This window comes from Stylophora pistillata, chromosome 12 (assembly GCF_964205215.1).
Source record: "Stylophora pistillata chromosome 12, jaStyPist1.2, whole genome shotgun sequence".
NCBI classification, from domain to species: domain Eukaryota; kingdom Metazoa; phylum Cnidaria; class Anthozoa; order Scleractinia; family Pocilloporidae; genus Stylophora; species Stylophora pistillata.
The window spans coordinates 18,822,501-18,843,617 of NC_142530.1; the positions used below are offsets into that span (position 1 = coordinate 18,822,501).

The 21,117-nt window shown below is 39.3% G+C and overlaps 1 protein-coding gene across 2 annotated transcripts in view; it reads right to left on the reverse strand.

The window, feature by feature from the left end:
• The window catches only part of LOC111347049 (natural resistance-associated macrophage protein 2), a 27,243-nt gene extending 18,834 nt beyond the window's left edge, over positions 1 to 8,409 (reverse strand). The window contains exons 1-4 of one of the 2 annotated variants that reach the window (XM_088740870.1): positions 7,734 to 8,409; positions 7,046 to 7,171; positions 5,527 to 5,557; positions 4,425 to 4,525 (exon numbers count right to left, since the gene is read on the reverse strand). In XM_088740870.1, the coding sequence (XP_088596996.1) occupies positions 4,425 to 4,525; positions 5,527 to 5,557; positions 7,046 to 7,117 (204 nt within the window). In that variant the 5' untranslated portion in view covers positions 7,118 to 7,171; positions 7,734 to 8,409. Of the gene's footprint in view, positions 1 to 4,424; positions 4,526 to 5,526; positions 5,558 to 7,045 lie in introns of both variants that reach the window. The other variant, XM_088740871.1, reaches the window with a different exon arrangement.
• Positions 8,410 to 21,117: the final 12,708 nt, after the last annotated feature.

Consider the following 21,117-nt stretch of genomic DNA (forward strand, 5'->3'; position numbering starts at 1 on the left):
GCAACACTTCAGGTACTTGACAATTATTTTGTTCCCAAGTCAAACGTTCCTTTTGAGAGACATTTGTTTAGACAAATTTCGCAGGAGAGTGGAGAAACTGTGGACCAGTTTGTGTGCAGATTGCGTCAGCGAGCAGCGACTTGTGAGTTTGGCGTCAACGAGGACGACTACATTCGGGATCAACTCATAGACAAGTGTTACTCCAGCCACTTGCGCCGGAAGTTCCTGGAAAAGGAAGGGACTGTTACTTTGGGTGATTTGTTGCGGGTTGCGAGATCCCAAGAAGCAGTTGATAGACAACTGAAACAATTCAACACGGACCAGGTAGACCGGGTCAATGCAGTGAGAGGAAAAGTGGATGGAAACAAGAATCCCAGAAAATTGAAGACGTGCTTTAGTTGCGGACGGGAAGGACACTTTAGTCAGGATTGGAGGTGCCCGGCGCGAGGTCAGACTTGCGGGAAGTGCGGTACGATAGGCCATTTCAAAGTCAAATGCCCCCAATTCCATCAGCGAGGCGGCGCCCAGTCGGGATCCAAAGGAACGAGGAATAGCAGAGGTGGATTTGGTCGGGGTGGACGTGGACGCGGAAGACTGGGGCAAGAGGCAAATCTAGTGACTCGCGGACCTGCCTCCCGAGAAGAGGACAAAAAAGATTTTGCAACACCAGCTCGTCAGTCAAGACCCGATTATACCTTTTCAGTGGAACAGTTGGATGACCACAGGGAAGAAAGAAGTGCGTTGGTAACGCTGATCATCGGTGGTGTGTACGTACCAGATGTTCTTATTGATTCGGGAGCTTCATGTAATGTTATGGGACAGCGGACCTGGGAATTACTAAAGCAGAAGGGGATCAAGTGTGAATCTCGGAAGTCTGCGAAAGAAATTTTTGCTTATGGTGGCGTAGAACCGTTATCGACCCTAGGAACTTTTACAGCAGATGTCACGCACGCTGGGTGTGAGTTTAAAGACGGAAGTAAGGCTGAATTTATAGTGGTTGAAGGCGATGGTCGTACGCTGTTGGGGCGCGAAACTGCCGAGGTGCTAAACCTGCTACATGTTGGTCCTTTTCAGGCAAACAGTGTTGACGGAGGACGACCAGACGGCAGCATTAGAGGAAAATACAAGGAGTTATTTAGTGGTGTTGGTCTTTTGAAGGGTTACGAATTAAAACTGCATGTTGATGAGTCAGTGAAGCCTGTAGCGCAGCATGTACGTAGGATTCCTTTTGGGTTGCGAGAGAAGGTTGATGCAAAGCTTGATGAGCTTTTGAGGCTGGATATCATAGAGGAAGTGCCGGAAGGGCCGTCAGGATGGATATCGCCATTGGTGGTTGTTCCCAAAGGTGACGGTGACGTGAGGGTCTGTGTTGACATGCGCCGAGCGAATGAAGCAATCGTCAGGGAGCGGCATCCAATTCCAACCGTCGAGGAGCTGTTACATGACTTGAATGGAAGTACTATGTTTAGCAAGATTGATCTCAGGTGGGGTTTTCACCAGATCCTGCTCAGCGAGGAAAGTCGTCACATTACTACTTTCGTCACGCACCGAGGGCTGTATCGGTACAAGCGGTTGATGTTTGGGGTGACATCGGCACCAGAAAAGTATCAGCAAATCATCAGAGACGTGTTAAGGGGTTGTGCTGGGGTTGCCAACATTGCGGACGATCTTATTGTTCATGGAGGTGACGTGGAGGAACACGACAAGCGTCTTTTTGCTGTGTTGGATAGACTGAGTGAAGTGGGGTTGACGGTGAACGGAGACAAGTGCCAGTTTAGGTTGTCGAAGCTTCCGTTCTTTGGCCATGAGTTGACTAGTGACGGTATAAATCCATGCGAAGAGAAAATAGCCGCTATTAGAGATGCAAGACCTCCCAAAGACGCAAGCGAAGTACGATCGTTTATGGGTATTGTCCAGTATTCTTCGAAGTTCATGCCAGACGTAGCGTCCGTAGCGAAGCCTATTCAAGAGTTGACCAGGAAGGGCGTAGTGTTTCACTGGGGAAATGAGCAACAAGCAGCTTTTGAGGAACTAAAGCGTCTAATCACCCAGGCGGAGACACTGGCTTATTTTAAGGTTGGCTGCAGAACGCGAATCATTGCTGATGCATCCCCAGTTGGCTTAGGGGCAGTTCTCACCCAGCAGCAGAGAGGCATGTGGAGAGTTGTCTCGTACGCATCAAGGAGCTTAACTGACGTCGAACGGCGCTACAGCCAAACGGAGAAGGAAGCGCTGGCCTTGGTTTGGGCATGTGAACGGTTTAACATGTATGTTTCTGGACAGGACTTCGAGTTGGAGACCGACCACAAGCCTCTGGAGCGTATCTACTCCAGTACTTCGAGACCTTGCGCCAGGATAGAGAGATGGGTCTTAAGGCTACAAGGGTACGATTTTTTTAAAGTGGTGTACCGCCCAGGAAAGACTAATATAGCAGACGCGTTGTCCCGCTTGAATTCGGATCACGTGGAGAGGAGTATGACTATGTTAGAGCAATTGTTGAGGACTGTGTACCCGTTGCTCTATCACCTAGAGAGATTGAGGAAGCTTCCTATGATGACGAGGAATTGACCCAGGTGAAGAAATGTGTTAAGATAGGGAACTGGGACCAGTGTATACTTCCCTCGTATGCACAGGTCAAGGACGAATTATGTCTGTATGGTGAACTCTTGCTTCGAGGCACAAGGATTGTGGTTCCCAGGCTCTTGCGCGACAGGATGGTGCGGTTAGCACACGAAGGGCACCAGGGTATAGTCAAAACGAAGTATCGTCTCCGCAGTAAAGTTTGGTGGCCAAGAATGGACAAAGACGTTGAGAAGTTTTGTAGAATTTGTCATGGCTGCCAGGTCACTTCTGGATTTGACCCCCCAGAGCCGATGTCTCGTGTTTTTCCTCCAAGTGCCCCTTGGCAGGACTGTGGAGCAGATCTACTAGGACCCCTACCCACAGGAGAGAGTATTTTGGTGGTGGTCGATTACTATAGTCGATTCCTAGAGGTTGCTATAATGAAGTCTACGACAAGTTCCAAGGTCATCGAAGCACTTGCACCCATGTTTGCAAGATTCGGTTTTCCATTCTCGCTAAGGACAGATAATGGCCCCCAATTCGTGTCTGAAGAGTTTGAAGCCTTTTTACGTACGAATGGTATCGAACAACGGAAAACGACTCCATTGTGGCCACAAGCCAATGGAGAGGTGGAACGCCAGAATCGCTCGTTACTGAAATGCATACAGATCGCACATTTGGAAGGAAGGAACTGGAGAACTGAGTTGCTGGTATGGTTGACGGCGTACAGATCCACTCCGCAAACGACGACAGGGACTACACCCTGTTATATGATGTTTGGTCGCGAAATGAGATCCAAGCTGCCAGAGCTAAAGAGAGAGACAGTTGGTGTGCCAGGCGAGGAAGTGCAAGAGCGAGATTGGTCATGTAAATTAAAGGGAAAAGCTTACGCTGACCTTAAGAGGGGTGCCACGCCCAAAAGCATAAGTGTTGGCGACACGGTTCTTGTGAAAGCAGAGAAAACCAACAAGCTGTCTACCAACTTTAACCCTGATCCCTTTAAGGTTGTTCATAAGACGGGGTCAGAGGTAACGCTCAGGAACGAGACTGGCATTGAACTGAAAAGAAACACTGTGTTTGTATCTAATGGCAACGAAGACCAAGTGGTACAGGCAGGTTCTGCAGTACGAGTGGATGACCCAGGGGGAAGCAAAATTTCAGAGACGACAGTCGTACCGATGCCAAAAGAGATTCCTGGAACATCTGAAGATTCTCAAGAACAACCTAGGCATTTCCCAGACAATGAAAATACCGGAGTGGGAAGGCCTGTTCGGAGGTCGACCCGGACTGTAAGACCGCCCGATCGTTATAAAGCCATATGAACTGAATATGATATGAACTGAATATCTTCAACTTCTTGTCCTTTTATCGAGCGACTGGTTTAATTTAAAGACTTTGATTTGTATGTTGAACATTTAGGAAAGGAGGGAATGTAGTGTATAGGATGCCAACGAGCATGAAGTATGCGCGATGTAATGCGAGGCGTGATGGTGTGATGTAATACCCTCGAGACCTGCATATATACAGCATGTGTTTAATTATTTAGGGAGTACTCTTAGGTACGTGAATAAAACCGATTTCATTTTAACCGCTGTGTACTACATTCAGTTTAAAAAGTTTTAGTTCAAGACCTATTTACAGTCTACGATCCACCCTCTGGGGCAAACAGAATTCTTTGTCCAGTACCTCCCTGGGCCTCGCCTTGTGCTAGAGGAGAAGGGTTATCAAAGAGAGACTAGCATCCCATCCCAAGGAGCTACAATATGTCCAGTTGCTTCATACAGAGGGAAACCTGGAGAATCTTGGGAGGCATGGACTTCTGTGCAAACCACACCTTACACAATAATACACAGAAGGCTTACCTGCATGTCACTGCCAATGATTGCAATCTCAACCATAATCCAAAGAATGATGCGGGGTATCTTGGGGTACTTTTCATGACACACCTCTGCAAGGTGCTTGCCTATAATAACAAATCCAGTATGGATAATTAATTATTAAATCGCCCAAAGTGATGAACAAGTTACTTCTCCTCACAATAGCCATACACTGTCCAGCAAACAGGTAATGAAGATGTATACGTATCAACTAGCAGCTGTTACATGTAGCATTGATTTGCTAATGAAAGAGCAAATTCTCCTTTAAATAACAAATTATTCACAAGGAAATGTGCCCCAGTTCTAAAGAAGAATTATGAATTATATCTTGAGAGTTAAAACATAAAACAGTGAACAAAGCAGGTGACATCTCTTTGCAACAGACAGACAGACAGACATCTATATTTATACAGGATAGCCCCTTCAGTGTAGTAAACACTGGTATCAACGGGGGTCCTGTTACCCACCCATCCCACCCCAGGGGAGGACATCCATCACACAGTAATCTCGTGCGTGGGAAATTAACGTCTCCTGCCCCTAACCCTGCAGGAGACGGGACCTCCATTTATTCGTCCCTATCCGAGAAGACTAGAATATCTAACCATTACTTGATGTTATAGAAAGGTAGCATATTCTTCTCAATTATTTTAAGACCCTGAGTGTTGGTCCGGCCGGGGCTCGAACCCTCGACCTCCCGCACAACAGTCCAGCGCTCTAACCAATTGAGCTAACCGGGAGGCGGTTAAACATTCTTGAGATTAGAAAGTTTCCCCCAAAAAAACATACCAGTATTTCTTGTGGTGCAAATTTTTTTTAAAATTTTGCAAGCCAGTTTGAATTTTATTTGTTACATTTATAAGCCTATAACAACAAGACAAACTAAATGAAAAACTAAACTGGTTTAGATAAAACACAGAACAAGGAGAAAAGGAATCACAGCATATTTTATGGGCAAAACTACGTTTGGACATTTGTTAATTTTAGGTAGACTTGGTCTGTTAGTTCTTAGAAAAGAAAACATGATCTTAAAGTCAGCTTATACTTAAAATAATGACACATTTAAAAATACTTTTTCGATAATACCTACCTGATACAGTTCCTAACCGAAGGGACAGTCTCTGATGAGGAAAAACCCACAAGAAGGATAACATTGTTAAAGGAATAAGACAAATGCATAATTTGTAGCTTAAATCACAAGCGTCTCAAGCTCATGTCTCAAGGAAAGCAAAGGATTATTTCATGAAAGTGTCACTCATTCTGTGACGCGGTGTTAAGTTATGCATGCAAGTAACTGTTGAGAATTTGAACTCATTATAAGGAATAGTACGAGGAACAAAATATGGTCCATTTAAAACACTAAATATTCCGAAATATGAATATTTTACTCATAAGATGAATAAAACTTACTCATTCCTTGTGTGTCTGTTGTGTTTTTTGTCAATTTCTGCTGTTTTGGGCTTGCTTTGCCATCACTGTATTTCCTGTTATCAGTGATGGCAATGCAAGCCCAAAACAGCAGAAATTGCCGAAAAACACAACAGACACACAAGGAATGAGTAAGTTTTTTTAATCTAACCTGTAAAATGTTCATATTTTGGAATATTTAGTATTTTAAATGGACCATATTTTGGTCCCCATACCATTCCTTATAATGCATTCAAATTCTCAATAGTTACTTGCATAACTTAACACCACGTCACACAAAGATAAACAAAGATAAACCAAGCAGATTTAGAAAAAAGTGATTACAATAAACCCGCTAAACATTGATCACTAAAACATTGGATGAATTGGACCTCTTGTTAATCAACTTACATTAGCCCATTTTATTACCAAACTGCACTACATAGAGTAAAACTACCCTGCAATTTTTACACAGTTGGTTATTTTGTACTGTAAAAAACCTGTTTTTAACCAGTCAACTGCACATGCTACACATCTCTATCCTCTTTCCCTATACTGCCTTATGAGAAATGCATAGAAAATAAAGCAGTTGAAAAATAAATCACTTATTAGACCTTTTGGTGCATAGTTTTGTTGAGGACTTTTGAGTCATCATTCATATTTACCGCACAACTCGTAAAAACATTCAGCGCTACAACACACCAAAACGTCTAAAAAGTAAACATATTAATTTTTACTCTCCAATTACATGGACATAGAGAACAAGTTAAAATCATCCATACTCTTGAAACTCGGCTAACTTTCAAATTCTTAGCAAAAATTAAAAACTAATTATAAATAACCCTTTCACTTCCAAGATTTCATTAGCAACTCTCCTAACTGTCTGCCATTCAACTCTTGTGATGTTAGTTTGGAGAATATGGTATTGGATCAACTAGTAATCCTGTAGTTGATAATTATAGTTGATATAAGTGCATAGAGTTCAATTTTAATGTGCTATATAAGAACTTATTATTAAATTATCTTTATTCTCATCATTTGTCTGCTTGGTATTGTATCAATAATGTAAGAAGAAATTCTTTCTCAATTAATTTTTATTGTGGTAGTTGATGGGTTTATGATACTGCATCCCAGATAATTTGCAGACTACCTCATGCAAACCCTGAATTGTTGAATTATTTCAACATTTTATATTCATTTACCTTGTATTCAGCCACGGCTCCTAAGTGAAGATCTGACTCTATGTTTCCTGGATCAAGGTAAGCAATGCTCATTAAAAAGCCACGACCAGTGAAGACCCACAACTGACGCCAACTAAACCTGTAATCCTGTCAGGAATAATTTGTCACAGAAAACAAAGAATTTTTTTAAATATATATTCAAAGGAGTACCATCATCATCACTATCATAAGTCATTTTATCACTTTTAAGGGATGCATAAGACCTCACTGCTATTGCATCTGATAAAACAATATGGCAATAATTTTAGAAATGAATTTCATAAAAAAAATCTTGGTAATGCTGGGCATGACTTCACATTATTTTGTACCATTCAGTTTTGTTTATGCATGAAACTGCAATAAAAAAAAATGATTAATAATATTTGAGGGGCTAGTTTCACCCATTTGGAATAACAGCCTATAACTATAGTTTTAAAATGATAATCTTGATTTTGTTTGTCTCTTTCAAGTGACATGCAAAGTGCGATACACACAGTACAAAACACAGCACTCTCTGCATGAAGGGGGAAAAAAATCTTCAAGCAAAGCAACACCCACACTGTGATTATAAAAGTAAAATGCACAGTGCAGAATGCATTAAGGGAGAAGAAAATTAATACAAGTTACTGTATTTATTTGATTAAGCCCCCATCCTCAAATTAGTGCCCACCCCAAATGGTATCCAGTCAAGTTGCCGATGGTTCAACTCGCCAACGCTAACTTGCCGAAGTATAAAATCGAGTAGAGACGTCGGCGAGTTAGTCCTCAAACCAGTACGACTTATTAGAAGTTAAACATATAGAAAAGTAAGCGATCATTAGTAAAAAAAAAAACATTCTTTTTCTTCCAACACAGTTTAGAAGCTAGGATCTCAATGCGAATAAAGCATGATAAACATCGCCAATTACTATAGCAGCTTCAGACGCGAACGAGTTATTTAGACTAGGTTTACACTAGAGGAGAGTTTTCCGGATTCGTAAATGTTTCCGGATTCGTCAATTTTGGAGTATTCGGATTCGTAGGCGTTTACACTGAAAGGATATTCGGATTCCTGACCATTTACACACAACGACAACTCCGGGAACATTCGAAATGGAATGGTTACCAAGCCCAGTGTTGCTTCGTCGTTCGATCGACAAAGTGAAAATGCCTCCCCCAAAAGAGGCTAGAGTAGATCCAGATGCCACTGAAGCAAATTTGAGTTGGACAGATGTCAAGCAGTCTACGTCGTCGGCGATTAAGTGTGGCTGACGTTAAACTTCCTTGCAATAATAATTTGCGTTTCTTCAGAAATACTGCGGTACACATGATAAAATTTATCGCCTGAACCTGCAACAAGATTAGGCAACCGGAGACCCCCAGCAATGTTGGCACCAGATCCATTTTGGTTTCACCGCAAACTCAAAAGATTGCAGGTGGAAATAATATCCGGATTCGAGAAAAAAAGTGGTTACACGACAAAACTTTCCGGATTCAAAAGTTATCGGATTCAAAGTTCCCACTTTAAATTCCGGATTCAAAATCTCCGGAGACCTGGCCAAACCGGGAAGTTTTTATTTCGGATTCGTCCACTTTCGTGTAAACGGCAGAATGAATCCGGTACTAAAACGTTTCGGATTCATCATGAATCCGGAACAATTTCCTCTAGTGTAAACCTAGTCTTATTGTGACAACTACACCGTAGACTCATCATGTCAGTCGGTCAGATTTTTTCCAGAAAACTTGGCTTTCAAGAGGAAAGCTTCAGTAAAAAGCAATTCTTTTTATTTCCGAAAAAGTTTATAACAGTCTCAAGGCTAACAAAGTAAGATAAACATCGCCAATTATACCATAACAGTTTCAGACGCGAACAAGTTGTTGTGGACAACTGCAATGCCGTAAAGCCTCATCATGACGATCGGTTAGATCTTTTTTAGAAAACTTAGCTTTCTAGACAAGATCTTTAGTAAAATGCAATTCTTTTTATGTCCAACAAAGTTTCTAAGGATTTCATGGTGAGTAAAGAAAGGTAAACATCACCAATGACTATAACAGCTTCAGAGGCGAACAAGTGAGCGTGACAACAACACCATAAAGACTCGTCATGTCGATCGGTCATTTTTTAAAGAAAACTTAGCTTTCTAGTCGAGATCTTTTTAAAAAAAAAAACAATTCTTTTCATTTCTAACGAAGTTTTTAAGGATTTCAATGCAAATAAAACAAAATAAACATTGACAATGACTGCAAAAGCTTCAGACACGAACAAGTGGTAACTGGTTGTGTGGTAACCGGTGATCTCGCTCGAAGTCATGTTGTCCGAAACTCATAGTCATGTTGCCCGATATTTTGAGTCAAGTCACTTGAACTTTTATCGAGTGTTAAAACTTGAAGTAAAGCAGCATCTTAAGTAAATCATAAGCAATAAATACGTAAAATGTTGACTCGTAAACTGTTTTGGTCCGCTAACCGCCTCCCAATTAGCTCAATCGATAGAGCGCTGGACTGTTGTGCGGGAGGTCGAGGGTTCGAGCCCCGGCCAGACCAACACTCAAGGTCTTAAAATATCTGAGAAGAATATGCTGCCCTTCTATAACATCAAGAAATGGTTAGTTATTCTAGTCTTCTCGGATAGGGACGAATAAATGGAGGTCCCGTCTCCTGCAAGGTTAGGGGTAGGAGACATTAATTTCCCACACACGAGATTACTGTGTGATGGATGTCCTCCCCTGGGCTGGGATGAGTGGGTTTACTGCGCCCGCAGTAATTAGCGTAAGCTGTTGCAGTGTCCCTGCCTGTCGGCAAAGCTAAAAAACTAAACTAAACCAAATTAAGCTAAGAGACTCAAATACCACCTGGTAATTGCTGTGGTTGTCTCGCAATAGCTCGTTTGCATCTACAGCTTTTTTTTGGTCATTGGCGATGTTCACTTTGCTTAATTCGCCTCGAGATTGTTTTAAACTCGGCAGCAAATAAAAACAATTGTTTTTCACTAAAGATCTTGTCCATCCTCGGAGACCCAGGGGCTGAGTCGATTTCAAGTTAAGGGCAGAAGAGCCCCTGGGGACATTGTCTTACAAGACTAGTTCCAAACGGTCGCAGTCGTTCTGGCATCTGATTGGTGCCAGAAAATCTTTGTGTTTTTCTGCCCAATCAGAGTGAAGTGTCCATTCGTGTGTTTTAACACGCACATATTTTTCAAGCTCTTTTGCTCGCTATGTTTGTTTGGGCCGTGCGACGAAGCTTTGCCCGAGGTGAAAAGTTTCAGTCTCAGCACACAATGTAAGAGAAATCGATCAGATTGTCAGTGAAATCTTACCGGAAATTATACTGAATACTTTCGCAGGTATCACAAGAGAACGAATTTAAAAGTTTGCGAGGTTCGTATAAAACATAATGGTTGCAGGCATTGATATCTCGCTTTAAACCTTAGATGAGATGTAAGCCTAAATCTTTCAAGATTTTTTGTATAATTTGCTGTAACTGAAACTTTTCCAATCCCGTGAAGCTATTTCGTCGCACGGGCCACGCAGGTATGTCGAGCAACTGGCGCTTACGCAACTTTTTGTACACGCCCGGCCAAAATCTAATATACTCTTCGCTTAAAAAAAAAGAAAAGCTAAACGTGGAATCTTTTTTTTGTTTATTAGATTTGGGTAGATAACCCTGTACTAAGCTGACATTGACAATAAAGCAAACCCGCCCTTTCCATCCAATATTTCTTGGTCTTTGGTTTTGTTTTCCCCAATGAAAGCAGCATCAATTCCCAATAATCAAAGGTATTTAGCTTGGTCTTCAACAATCGACAAAATAGGTGAAATGACAACGACCAAGGGATTAGAAGAGAATCCGTGGCCTTTCGAGTTCAAGAATTTGAACACTCAACGCAGCAGTTGAAAGATTAAACTTTCTCCAAACCCCTTCGGTAACTGTCCGAAGAAATATCTCCTTTCCACGATGTTCTCTATGATTAGTCTTTGTTCAGATTTTAATTAGCTAACCGGAAACTCAGCTAAGCTTTCTTTCTAAGCGCCAGTTGCTCGACATACCTGCGTGGCCCGTGCGACGAAATAGCTTCACGGGATTGGAAAAGTTTCAGTTACAGCAAATTATACAAAAAATCTTGAAAGATTTAGGCTTACATCTCATCTAAGGTTTAAAGCGAGATATCAATGCCTGCAACCATTATGTTTTATACGAACCTCGCAAACTTTTAAACTCGTTCTCTTGTGATACCTGCGAAAGTATTCAGTATAATTTCCGGTAAGATTTCACGGACAATCTGATCGATTTCTCTTACATTGTGTGCTGAGACTGAAACTTTTCATCTCGGCTAAAGCTTCGTCGCACGGCCCAAACAAACATAGGGAGCAACAGACCTTGTTGTATGTGTGCGTGTTAAAACACACGAAAGGACACTTCACTCTGATTGGGCAGAAAAACACAAAGATTTTCTGGCACCAATCAGATGCCAGAACGACTGCGACCGTTTGGAACTAGTCTTGTAAGACAATGTCCCCAGGGGCTCTTCTGCCCTTAACTTGAAATCGACTCACAGCCCCTGGGTCTCCGAGGATGGATCTTGTCTAGCGAGCCAATTTTTCTTAAAAAATCTGACTGATTGACAGGATGGATATTTACGGTGTTGTTGTCACACTCGTTTGCCTCCGAAGCTTTCATAGTCATTACCGATATTTATCTTGTTTTCTTCATCTTGAGTTGCTTATAAACTTTGTTCGAAATAAAAATTGTTTTCTAGTAAAGATCTCAACTAGAAAGCTAAGTTTTCTTTAAAAAATCTGACCGATTGACATGATCAGTCTTTGCGGTGTTGTTGTCACACAATAAATAACTCGTTCGCATCTGAATCTGTCATAGTCATTAGTGATGTTTATCTTTCTTTGTTCACCATGAGATCCTTAGAAACTTTATTCCTCAAAAGTTCAAATGCTAGGAGGGGAGGGGGATTTACAGGAAGGGGGAAAGGAAGTTGAAGCTTCAAATTGATTGACACAATAATATCATAGTGCTGAAAGATGTTTCTCTTTTAAGCATTGGCTGAGATATTTACTTTGAACCAATCAAGTATTACAAATTCACACACCTTCGATACAAATCACACCATTTTCATAAACAAAATAAAACAAAAAGCTTACTTCTTCCTCTTCACCATCTCTGGGAATAGTGATCCTTTGATCAAAGTAAGTACTGGAAAGGACTGGTCTAGAAGATCCCTGCCTAGCTGTGTTCATGCTGTTCAGTTCTTCCTCTGAGCTTAGTTCAAAGGAGTTTGACTGCACATCACCACCAGCTAATTAAATGCACACACACATAAAAAAAAAAAAAAATCAAAAGCCCCTGTTGACTGTTAAACAAATTCTCCTTAACAATGCTATAGGAAATGAATAGAAAACAGTATGGAGAATATCCATATTGATTTTAGGATGTAAGGGGTTAATTTCCAGAGCACTTATATGTGCACGATCCTTCGCAGTAAAGCACTATCTGAGCAATAGTGAAAATCAGACCCGAAAAAAAATTTCAGGCCTGTACGGGATTCGAACCACTGACCTCTGCGATACTAGTGCAGCGCTCTACCAATTGAGCTAACAAGCCAACTGGGAGCAGGCCATCAAATTAATTCGACATAAACCCGTAGATGATAAATCAAACAACAACAAACATATGAAACATATGTATGAACTGCGGTTATGAAACGTATATGTGCACGATCCTTCGCAGTAAAGCACTATTTGAGCAATAGTGAAAATCAGACCTGAAAAAAATTTCAGGCCTGTACGGGATTCGAACCACTGACCTCTGCGATACTAGTGCAGCGCTCTACCAATTGAGCTAACAAGCCAACTGGGAGCAGGCCATCAAATTAATTCGACATAAACCCGTAGATGATAAATCAAAGAACAACAAACATATGAAACATATGTATGAACTGCGGTTATGAAACGTATATGTGCACGATCCTTCGCAGTAAAGCACTATTTGAGCAATAGTGAAAATCAGACCTGAAAAAAAATTTCAGGCCTGTACGGGATTCGAACCACTGACCTCTGCGATACTAGTGCAGCGCTCTACCAATTGAGCTAACAAGCCAACTGGGAGCAGGCCATCAAATTAATTTGACATAAACCCGTAGATCTACGGGTTTATGTCGAATTAATTTGATGGCCTGCTCCCAGTTGGCTTGTTAGCTCAATTGGTAGAGCGCTGCACTAGTATCGCAGAGGTCAGTGGTTCGAATCCCGTACAGGCCTGAAATTTTTTTCAGGTCTGATTTTCACTATTGCTCAAATAGTGCTTTACTGCGAAGGATCGTGCACATATACGTTTCATAACCGCAGTTCATACATATGTTTCATATGTTTGTTGTTGTTCCAGAGCACTAGTAAAACAAAACCAGTCCCTTTGGAATAGAGGAGGTAAGTTTCTAAAGAAACTGTGGTGCTGCGTCGGTGGGGGTAACAAGGTAATTTGGTCATGTCAACTATGTTGAAATTGTAAATTGGCCACCGTAAAGAGTTAAAAAGCTGACAATTCGAGCGTTAGCCCTTCGCCAAGCGTTAGCCCTTCACCATTCGCTCTGACAAAGGGCTAACGTTTGAAACGTCAGCTTTTTAACTCTTTATGGTGGCCAATTTACAATTCAACTTATTTGATATTACCAAATTACCTTTCGAATAGGACAAGATTGTGTTAAACCTAACGTTCAATTACTTGAGAATGATTCGACAACACCCTTAGGCAAAGATCAAATCTAACAAGAGACACACATTTTTTATTTCAAAATTACATGGTAAAGGAAAAATTAAAATTATTTTTGAAATAGTTTTGATAAGTGTAACTTCTTACTAAATCAAGCCAATCCATTGTTCCTTCTTTAGTACACCACTTACGATGTCAAATCTATTAATCAGCTTTAAATTACATGCTGATCACTGGACTATTATTTTTCATCTTGCAATAAAACAAGTACTCAAAATCCTACTTTAATTGTAACTCCTGTTTCAGGGAAAACTTCTGCCTTAATGACATAGACATTCAAATAAATTAACTGCGACACACTCAGTAAATTGAAATCCACAATACCCAAAGAAAATTTTAAAATCTAAAGACTGCAAGATTGCCACCCCTAATTTTGCCACTCCTAATTGTCATTAATTTCCTTGTTAAACCCAGGGAGAAATCTGGTGGTATATCATATGCCACCTCAGCCTTTGTTTTAGATTTTTACATTGAGACTTCTACCATTATATTCACATGCTTACTCTCCCAGTACAAACTCTCTAGTAGATAGATACAACGGTACTCTACATTTTGACTTTGCAAATGAATCATACAAGGATGGTAAAGTGGCTACCAGATGAGGGGCATGAATTCTCTCCAGTGTATGGTGAAGGATTTGAAAAGTCATTCATTTTGATATACTCGATTGTTGTATTTCGCATTACAATTGGTTTGAACATTACTCTCCAGACATAATAGAAGTGATTGGCAGACTAGAAAACCTGAAAAAAGAAACAGATATCACATTAGAAACATAGGCATGCTATGCAGGCAGGGGTTATATTTTTTTGGATACATAGGTTGAAATGGGACACTAAGTAACTGATGTTGGTGTCTGAATAATTATTGGCAATAATAAACTGCATTGGTACAACGCTTCCTGCAGTCCCCTCCACAGCCCTAATTTGAACTTGTCACGCAACGCTCTCTCTCTCTTTCCAACTTTGCATGACAAGACCAAACAACAACCTGTTCGTAGGCTAAAATTGTGCTTAATGCCCTTCCTTTGTCAGAGACAAAGTCCCAGTTATAATTCTGACAATTAAGGGCCAGAATCAGAAATTGCTTTTGGTTTTTCCTGCACAAGAAAATGCACGATAGCGCACAGTTTTGAATTAACGTAAAGCAATGTGGTGGACATAGCCTGGGAACGAGGATGAGTTTTAGCATCGAGTGTCAGTCAGATTAGAAGTACTGGCCACACATCAACGATAAGCTTGTTACAGTTTAAACTCATATTTCAAGTGAACTTAAATATATTTATTTAAAGTACGAACCTACTACCATGAATCACGTCTATTGTTAGCGTACTGATGAAAACAAAAACCCTTGGGATCAGTAAAAGTTTTTGCCGATTGTTTTAATTCAATTAAATAATACAATCATCCCATGTAAACATTGGCGATTGAAGCCATCCAAAAATCAATATTACTGACAATACAATTATGCTTTTCTGACCAAAATAAAAAAACTTGTGGTAGTCACTGCCACATACCTTTAATTTCAATCAGTCAAAAAACTTGAGGTCTATAAAATGCCTTCTGATATATCGTTCCGCGACAAAAAAAACTTCAAAGGTTTGTTATTAGATGTCAGCAAGAGAAATCCTTTTAAACAAAGTCATTGCGTTCAATGCAAATTTTTAAGGAGTGATCCTGCATTTCCTCTGGCGAATTTATCATGTCCGAATTGTCATGGACGGGCATCAACTTGTTCCGAAGTCTAAGTCTCCATAACTAAAAGTTAACAAACCTTGAAAAGCACTCGACGGCGATTTTGCTAAAACAACAAAGCCCTCAATTCTGCTGATCCACAAGTCTAGCCCAAATATAGGCTCCATGTAGCCTCTTGTTCATTAACAGATGGTTGCCTCAAAATATTCTTCCATGTAATTTTGCAGTGTAAAGCTCTATTTTATCTCTTACAGCCTCTGGACAAAGATATTAACCAGTCTCAGTTCTTCGAACAAGTGAAAGTAGATTGAACCAAGAGGAAGTATCATTCTTCAAAGGATAATAAGGTGGGCTTCTTGATTGGCTGTTGCATATCTGGACTTTGCCTTGTGAGTGTAAAATATGTGATAAAATGCAGGTTGTTTACAGGAAATTGACATGCAATGGGGTAAAGTCCAGGTTAGCTAAAAGCGAATTTTATTGGTAGAAAACGTCTAAGCACGTGAGAGTTGCATGGAAAATTCACTGACAGTACCATTCTGTCCCTTGAGGAAATATTCTTCATTGGGATAGATTTATGTCATAAATGTACATTTGTTTACTGGAAAATGGCATTTCATCTAAGAAAGTCTAATCCATACTGGCGAGTAAAAAGTAAACACCCAATTAATTGTAATGGGAAAATAGGAATATTTAATTCATGGAGAACTTTTAGAAGCAAAGAAATGGATATGTAACATGGCAGTCGACGCAGAAAGTAAATGTAACTTGGTGGTCGTTTCAACCACTGCTAAAAGAGCAACCATCTGGTGAAAAAAAAATATTGTCAATCAAATATGATTTATGCAAATGTCTTGTGCAAGTTTTACCAGAGTCAGCAAAACTAGCCTTTCCAATACAACATGCTAAATTCATGTTAGGCTTTAGATGACAGTGTGTGTGTCATAAGTGCAGGAGCGGTACACAAAACATGCACGTTTTAACTCGCTAATCGGTAGAAAAAGTACCCTGACGACCTTTCAAATCCAGACAGATCATAGCGATAAAATCCTCACGAAGGAAATGAGCCGTTACATTGAATAGATCATCTAACAACTCTTGCAGATGTCATCTTACCTCGTTCCTTGCGCGAAATTCAAAATTGGAATCGCTGATTAACTCTTATATAGCAATGAAATATCCTGAAGTTGCTCCTATCAACATCTGAAGTAATAGTTGATTCAAAATTTTTCTCATGTTCCACTCAGTCTCCTTCAGAAGGAAGAATAAGCATAGTCGTACAACGATCACAACTTCACCACTTTCTCAATACAACTGATACATTTCCTAATTAGGCTTAATTCGCAAACCGCTCTCTCTGACTCATGCATTGATTCGCTGAAATTTGAAGACCTGTTAAACCACAAATTAGCAAGAATACTCTGATTGGTGCGACATCGAAAAAAACCACAATTTGGTTGGTTTTTGATACTTAGAGATACACCAAATTGTGCTGATCAGATTACACTACACCACAACACACCAAATTATATGCTAACATATAGTTATTAAAAAAAATAATAATAACTCAAAAATACTAGTAACTTCTTACTAACCAAATGCAAAGGTTATACTGGGGAAAAATTGACCCAAGGTCATGGCAATACAGACAGGGTGCAGAGTGATTTGCTTTGTAGAATAAAGGAGCATCTACATTGTTATTGGTGACACCACCTTGGCTTCTGTCCTCCAAAGAATCAAAAGTCAGAACCAATCAAAATGCCTGAATGAAACTTAACCTAGTTTTTTTGTCCAAAAGTAGAATTTTAACCAAGTCTGTTCGTTTACTTGTTAAGTCTTTTCCCGAAGCAAATATGTAACTTTTAGAAGGCTAGATTAGGCTATATAAAGAATCTGTTGTGAGCCGCCGCCATTTGGGTATGTCGGACACGTAGTGATGTTACACTTTGTTGTCTTTTACGCTCAATAGACACTTCACAACAAGCCTAATATCCCATTTCTTTCGCGTGAAATAATTAAACGGCAAGCAATTCTTTATTTTTGCTACTATTTAATAAAATATATTGTGTTACAACTTCATTCATTCTCTGTGTATTAAATTCATGACGTTGAATTCGTAAAACGAAGATTGGTAAACCAAAACGGCAACGGCTCGCACTGATAAGTTCTTTATATAGCCTTATCTATGATATAATAAAATATAATATAGTGATTTATTTGCTTCGAGAAAAGGCTTAACAAGTAAACGAACAGACTTAGGTGAAAATACTTTTGGACGAAAAGACTTTCGGACGAAAAGACTTGGACGAAAAGACTCTTACACGAAAGGACGGGACACCTTAAAAAACCTACTATACATCATTTCAAAATTATCTGAATCATGCAAATTTTTAGCATTGAGTTAAAATTGAAGGAAATCATATGAAAAACACTGATATCATCCAAACCGTCTTTTGGATTATAAGAGATTTAACAAATTTACACGTAGAAGCTTGCATATTACGTACAAGTAGATAATTTGATGAAACATGCTGAAGGCTAACTTCACTTCTACCATTTATTTTCAAAAGAGCTTACATCCTCTTGCTACTAACACTTAGTGGTAGACAAAGCATACCATAAGCTGCTTGAATATATTGGTTCAAGTCCGAAATAAGTAGTATGAAATAAGATTTCTGGGATTTGAAAACTCCTCTGGGTATGAATTTTAAACTGACGAAAAACCATGTTCGTAAAAGAGAAAATCGCGGATCGGTGCGTGAACTCTATTAAGAAGTGTATCTTGATATCAATTTTGTTCAGGGAACAAAATAGCATCAATTTTTCGTGCTCAAAAACAGCTTCTTAGATTTAAGAACTGCACCATCTATGTTCAGTTTGCCATACAAGACAAAAACATAAATAACGAAGCAGAACAAAACAAGCTCAAGTAGAATGTGCAAGAAATCATCGCTTCTGTAACTAAAGAAAGTTTCTCACGATTCTAACACATGTCTATTCATGAGTTGAAACCGAATGCTTGTGAATTATACAGAAAAATAACTTTTATTATCAGATTTAGCTTATCTAAATTGCTTTGTAGGTGGAAATGAGATTGAAACTCTTCGAAAGCAGCCGTAAATTCTGATTTTTTTTCCATTTTTTTTCCTTCGTCTTTAAGCTTTTTTTTTTTGACCAGTCAACCATAAAACTGCAAAGGGTAACTGTAAGGTGAAGAGCGAATTATGAATTGAAAGTAAAAATCAGTGTTCAATTTGGAGACACTTTCATTCCCAACATCATTCTTCACCAAAAACAAAATTATATATTAATATTAATCACAAAGTAAATTATTTAGATCAGGAAGAAACAAAACAATCAGCTTTTGAACAATCTTTATTTTAAGTGCTTGGTTTTGCTTCTACACTGATAATTGAAAAAGTAACTAAACCCCACTGGTGAGTTGTAATCAAGCATTATCATAGTCAATGAAAAATCTTTAATTTTATCGTACTTTAATAGCTAGCTTCTATAGATACAAAAGCAGATTAGCATAGGTTTGAAATTTATAATTATATAAGACCAATACCACTTAAAAATGGTTTTGCAACCAATAGTAAGTTAAACTACCTGCAATTCCAAAAATGTTTGAAGTTTTCAATATGAAAGCTTCCCTGTAACCTTTTGGGAATCCAATTGGTAGACTACAGGGTGAGTTGATCTCACTTTTTTTTTTATAGTTGACTTAAAAATAGAACTGAGGCAAAAGCAATTAATTGTTCATGTGACATGACTTAAAATAGTTATTACAGATCTATTAGGGGTATTACTGACAGTAAACAATTACACTCCAGTAAAAAAAAAAAAAAAAATGACCTAGTGAGGCATATACCCAACTGGTTTGCCTCTGCCGCCAGTTGAGAGCTGTAAACTCCATGTTCATTTACAATGTATATTTAAAATTTGTTTGTATTGGCCTTGAAAACCCCCAACAAGGGAGTGGTCAATTAAACTTGTAATCAAATCTACCTGCATGTGCCTCTGTGAGTGTTCCTAGTTGGTTGCTCTACCAACTAAGTCACAAAGTCGAACACCAGGAGCAGCACAAGAAGCATTCCATCAGTTGCAATCTGCAACCTGTTTAATTTCATTTGTTGCCAACACATTCCTGTGCAGCGAGCAAAGATCCCACTAAAAATTTCCTAGCTTATGACATGCGACTTTGTAGCTCATCTGTTTGAGTGCCCAATAAATATATAGAGGCACAGGTTTGTACTCTGTAAAATCCTGACTTTTTTTAGGCTTCTTCAACTGTGAGGATGACTCCCTTACTGATGTAATTATGGAGGGTTGCTACAGATTAGGATTTCTGGACATTTCTAGAAGGCTGATTAGTTGAGCTAACTGGATACTGGGGCAATCTCATGCAATGCTCTGGAAATTTCTACTACGTGTTGCAAAGGTCCATAAAATATAGAATAATACTTATTTTGTAACCTTCTGGAAAACTTTAAAATGCCTAATAAATGTACATAAATTGCCATTCACCAATCACAGTTAATTGTTATTGACTGCAAAGACTGCTATGTGTTTAAAGAAGCTAAAGAAGGCCATTGTAGTCTTCTATGGATGCTTTCCCACATTAATTCCTACACACATAAATGTATGTCACTCCCTCCTGAAAAGGTCTTTATAGTAGCAATATTGAAAAATCAAATGCAAACTCTGAAGAATACAAAACTTTATCAATTGATTCATTATTCTAATTGGTCAAATGGAAACAATTCAAACAAAAGTTGTCATTATATTTCTTTCAATTAAATTGAAAGTAGTTCAAATACTATTTTTGTTTCAGAAAAGTTTATCTAGGAATTTATCAACAGTTTCGGAGGAGATTTTGAGATAACAGAGTTAACTGTGATTTTTACATCAGTAGTGAACAGGAGTTTTAGCCAGTAATGAGCTGTTGTTGTTTGCTTGTTGTCATGATTTAGAGTCTGGTAGAAACAGGTTTGTTATTCTTCACATAAATAGAACTCTCCTCAAACATCATATGTAAACTTACTCTGACGCTGATATCGATTGTGGCTAAGAGATCAAGCAGCGAATGAGAGTCATGATGGAGAATTGTGATGCCGTTACCCTTAAACCGTTAAAGTCCCTACACAATTACATTCCCAACAACAAGAAAACACCTTAAACAGCAGTTTATAAACAAATACCTTAGCACCTTCAAGAATTCGTACGACAAAAGCCATGCGTCCCTTAGTAGTCACTGTAATCCGTCCTACTTCATGGCTCCCATCAACTCGGATTTTTACACTACGCACAAACTTACAATTTTTGCTGTATATTTCAACCTGCAGGAGTTCTTTCTCTGGTCTAGCACCAGCGACGACGATATGTTCATCTTCTCGGTGGAATGTAATGCTCCCATAGACACAGTCATTTTTCTGCAGTTTAAACTTGTTGAGATGCTTGCCTTCACTGAATACGTGAACACAGGTCAGTGGTTCGAGTCCCGTACAGGCCTGAAATTTTTTTCAGGTCTGATTTTCACTATTGCTCAAATAGTGCTTTACTGCGAAGGATCGTGCACATATACAGGAATCTTTCTTGTCCACA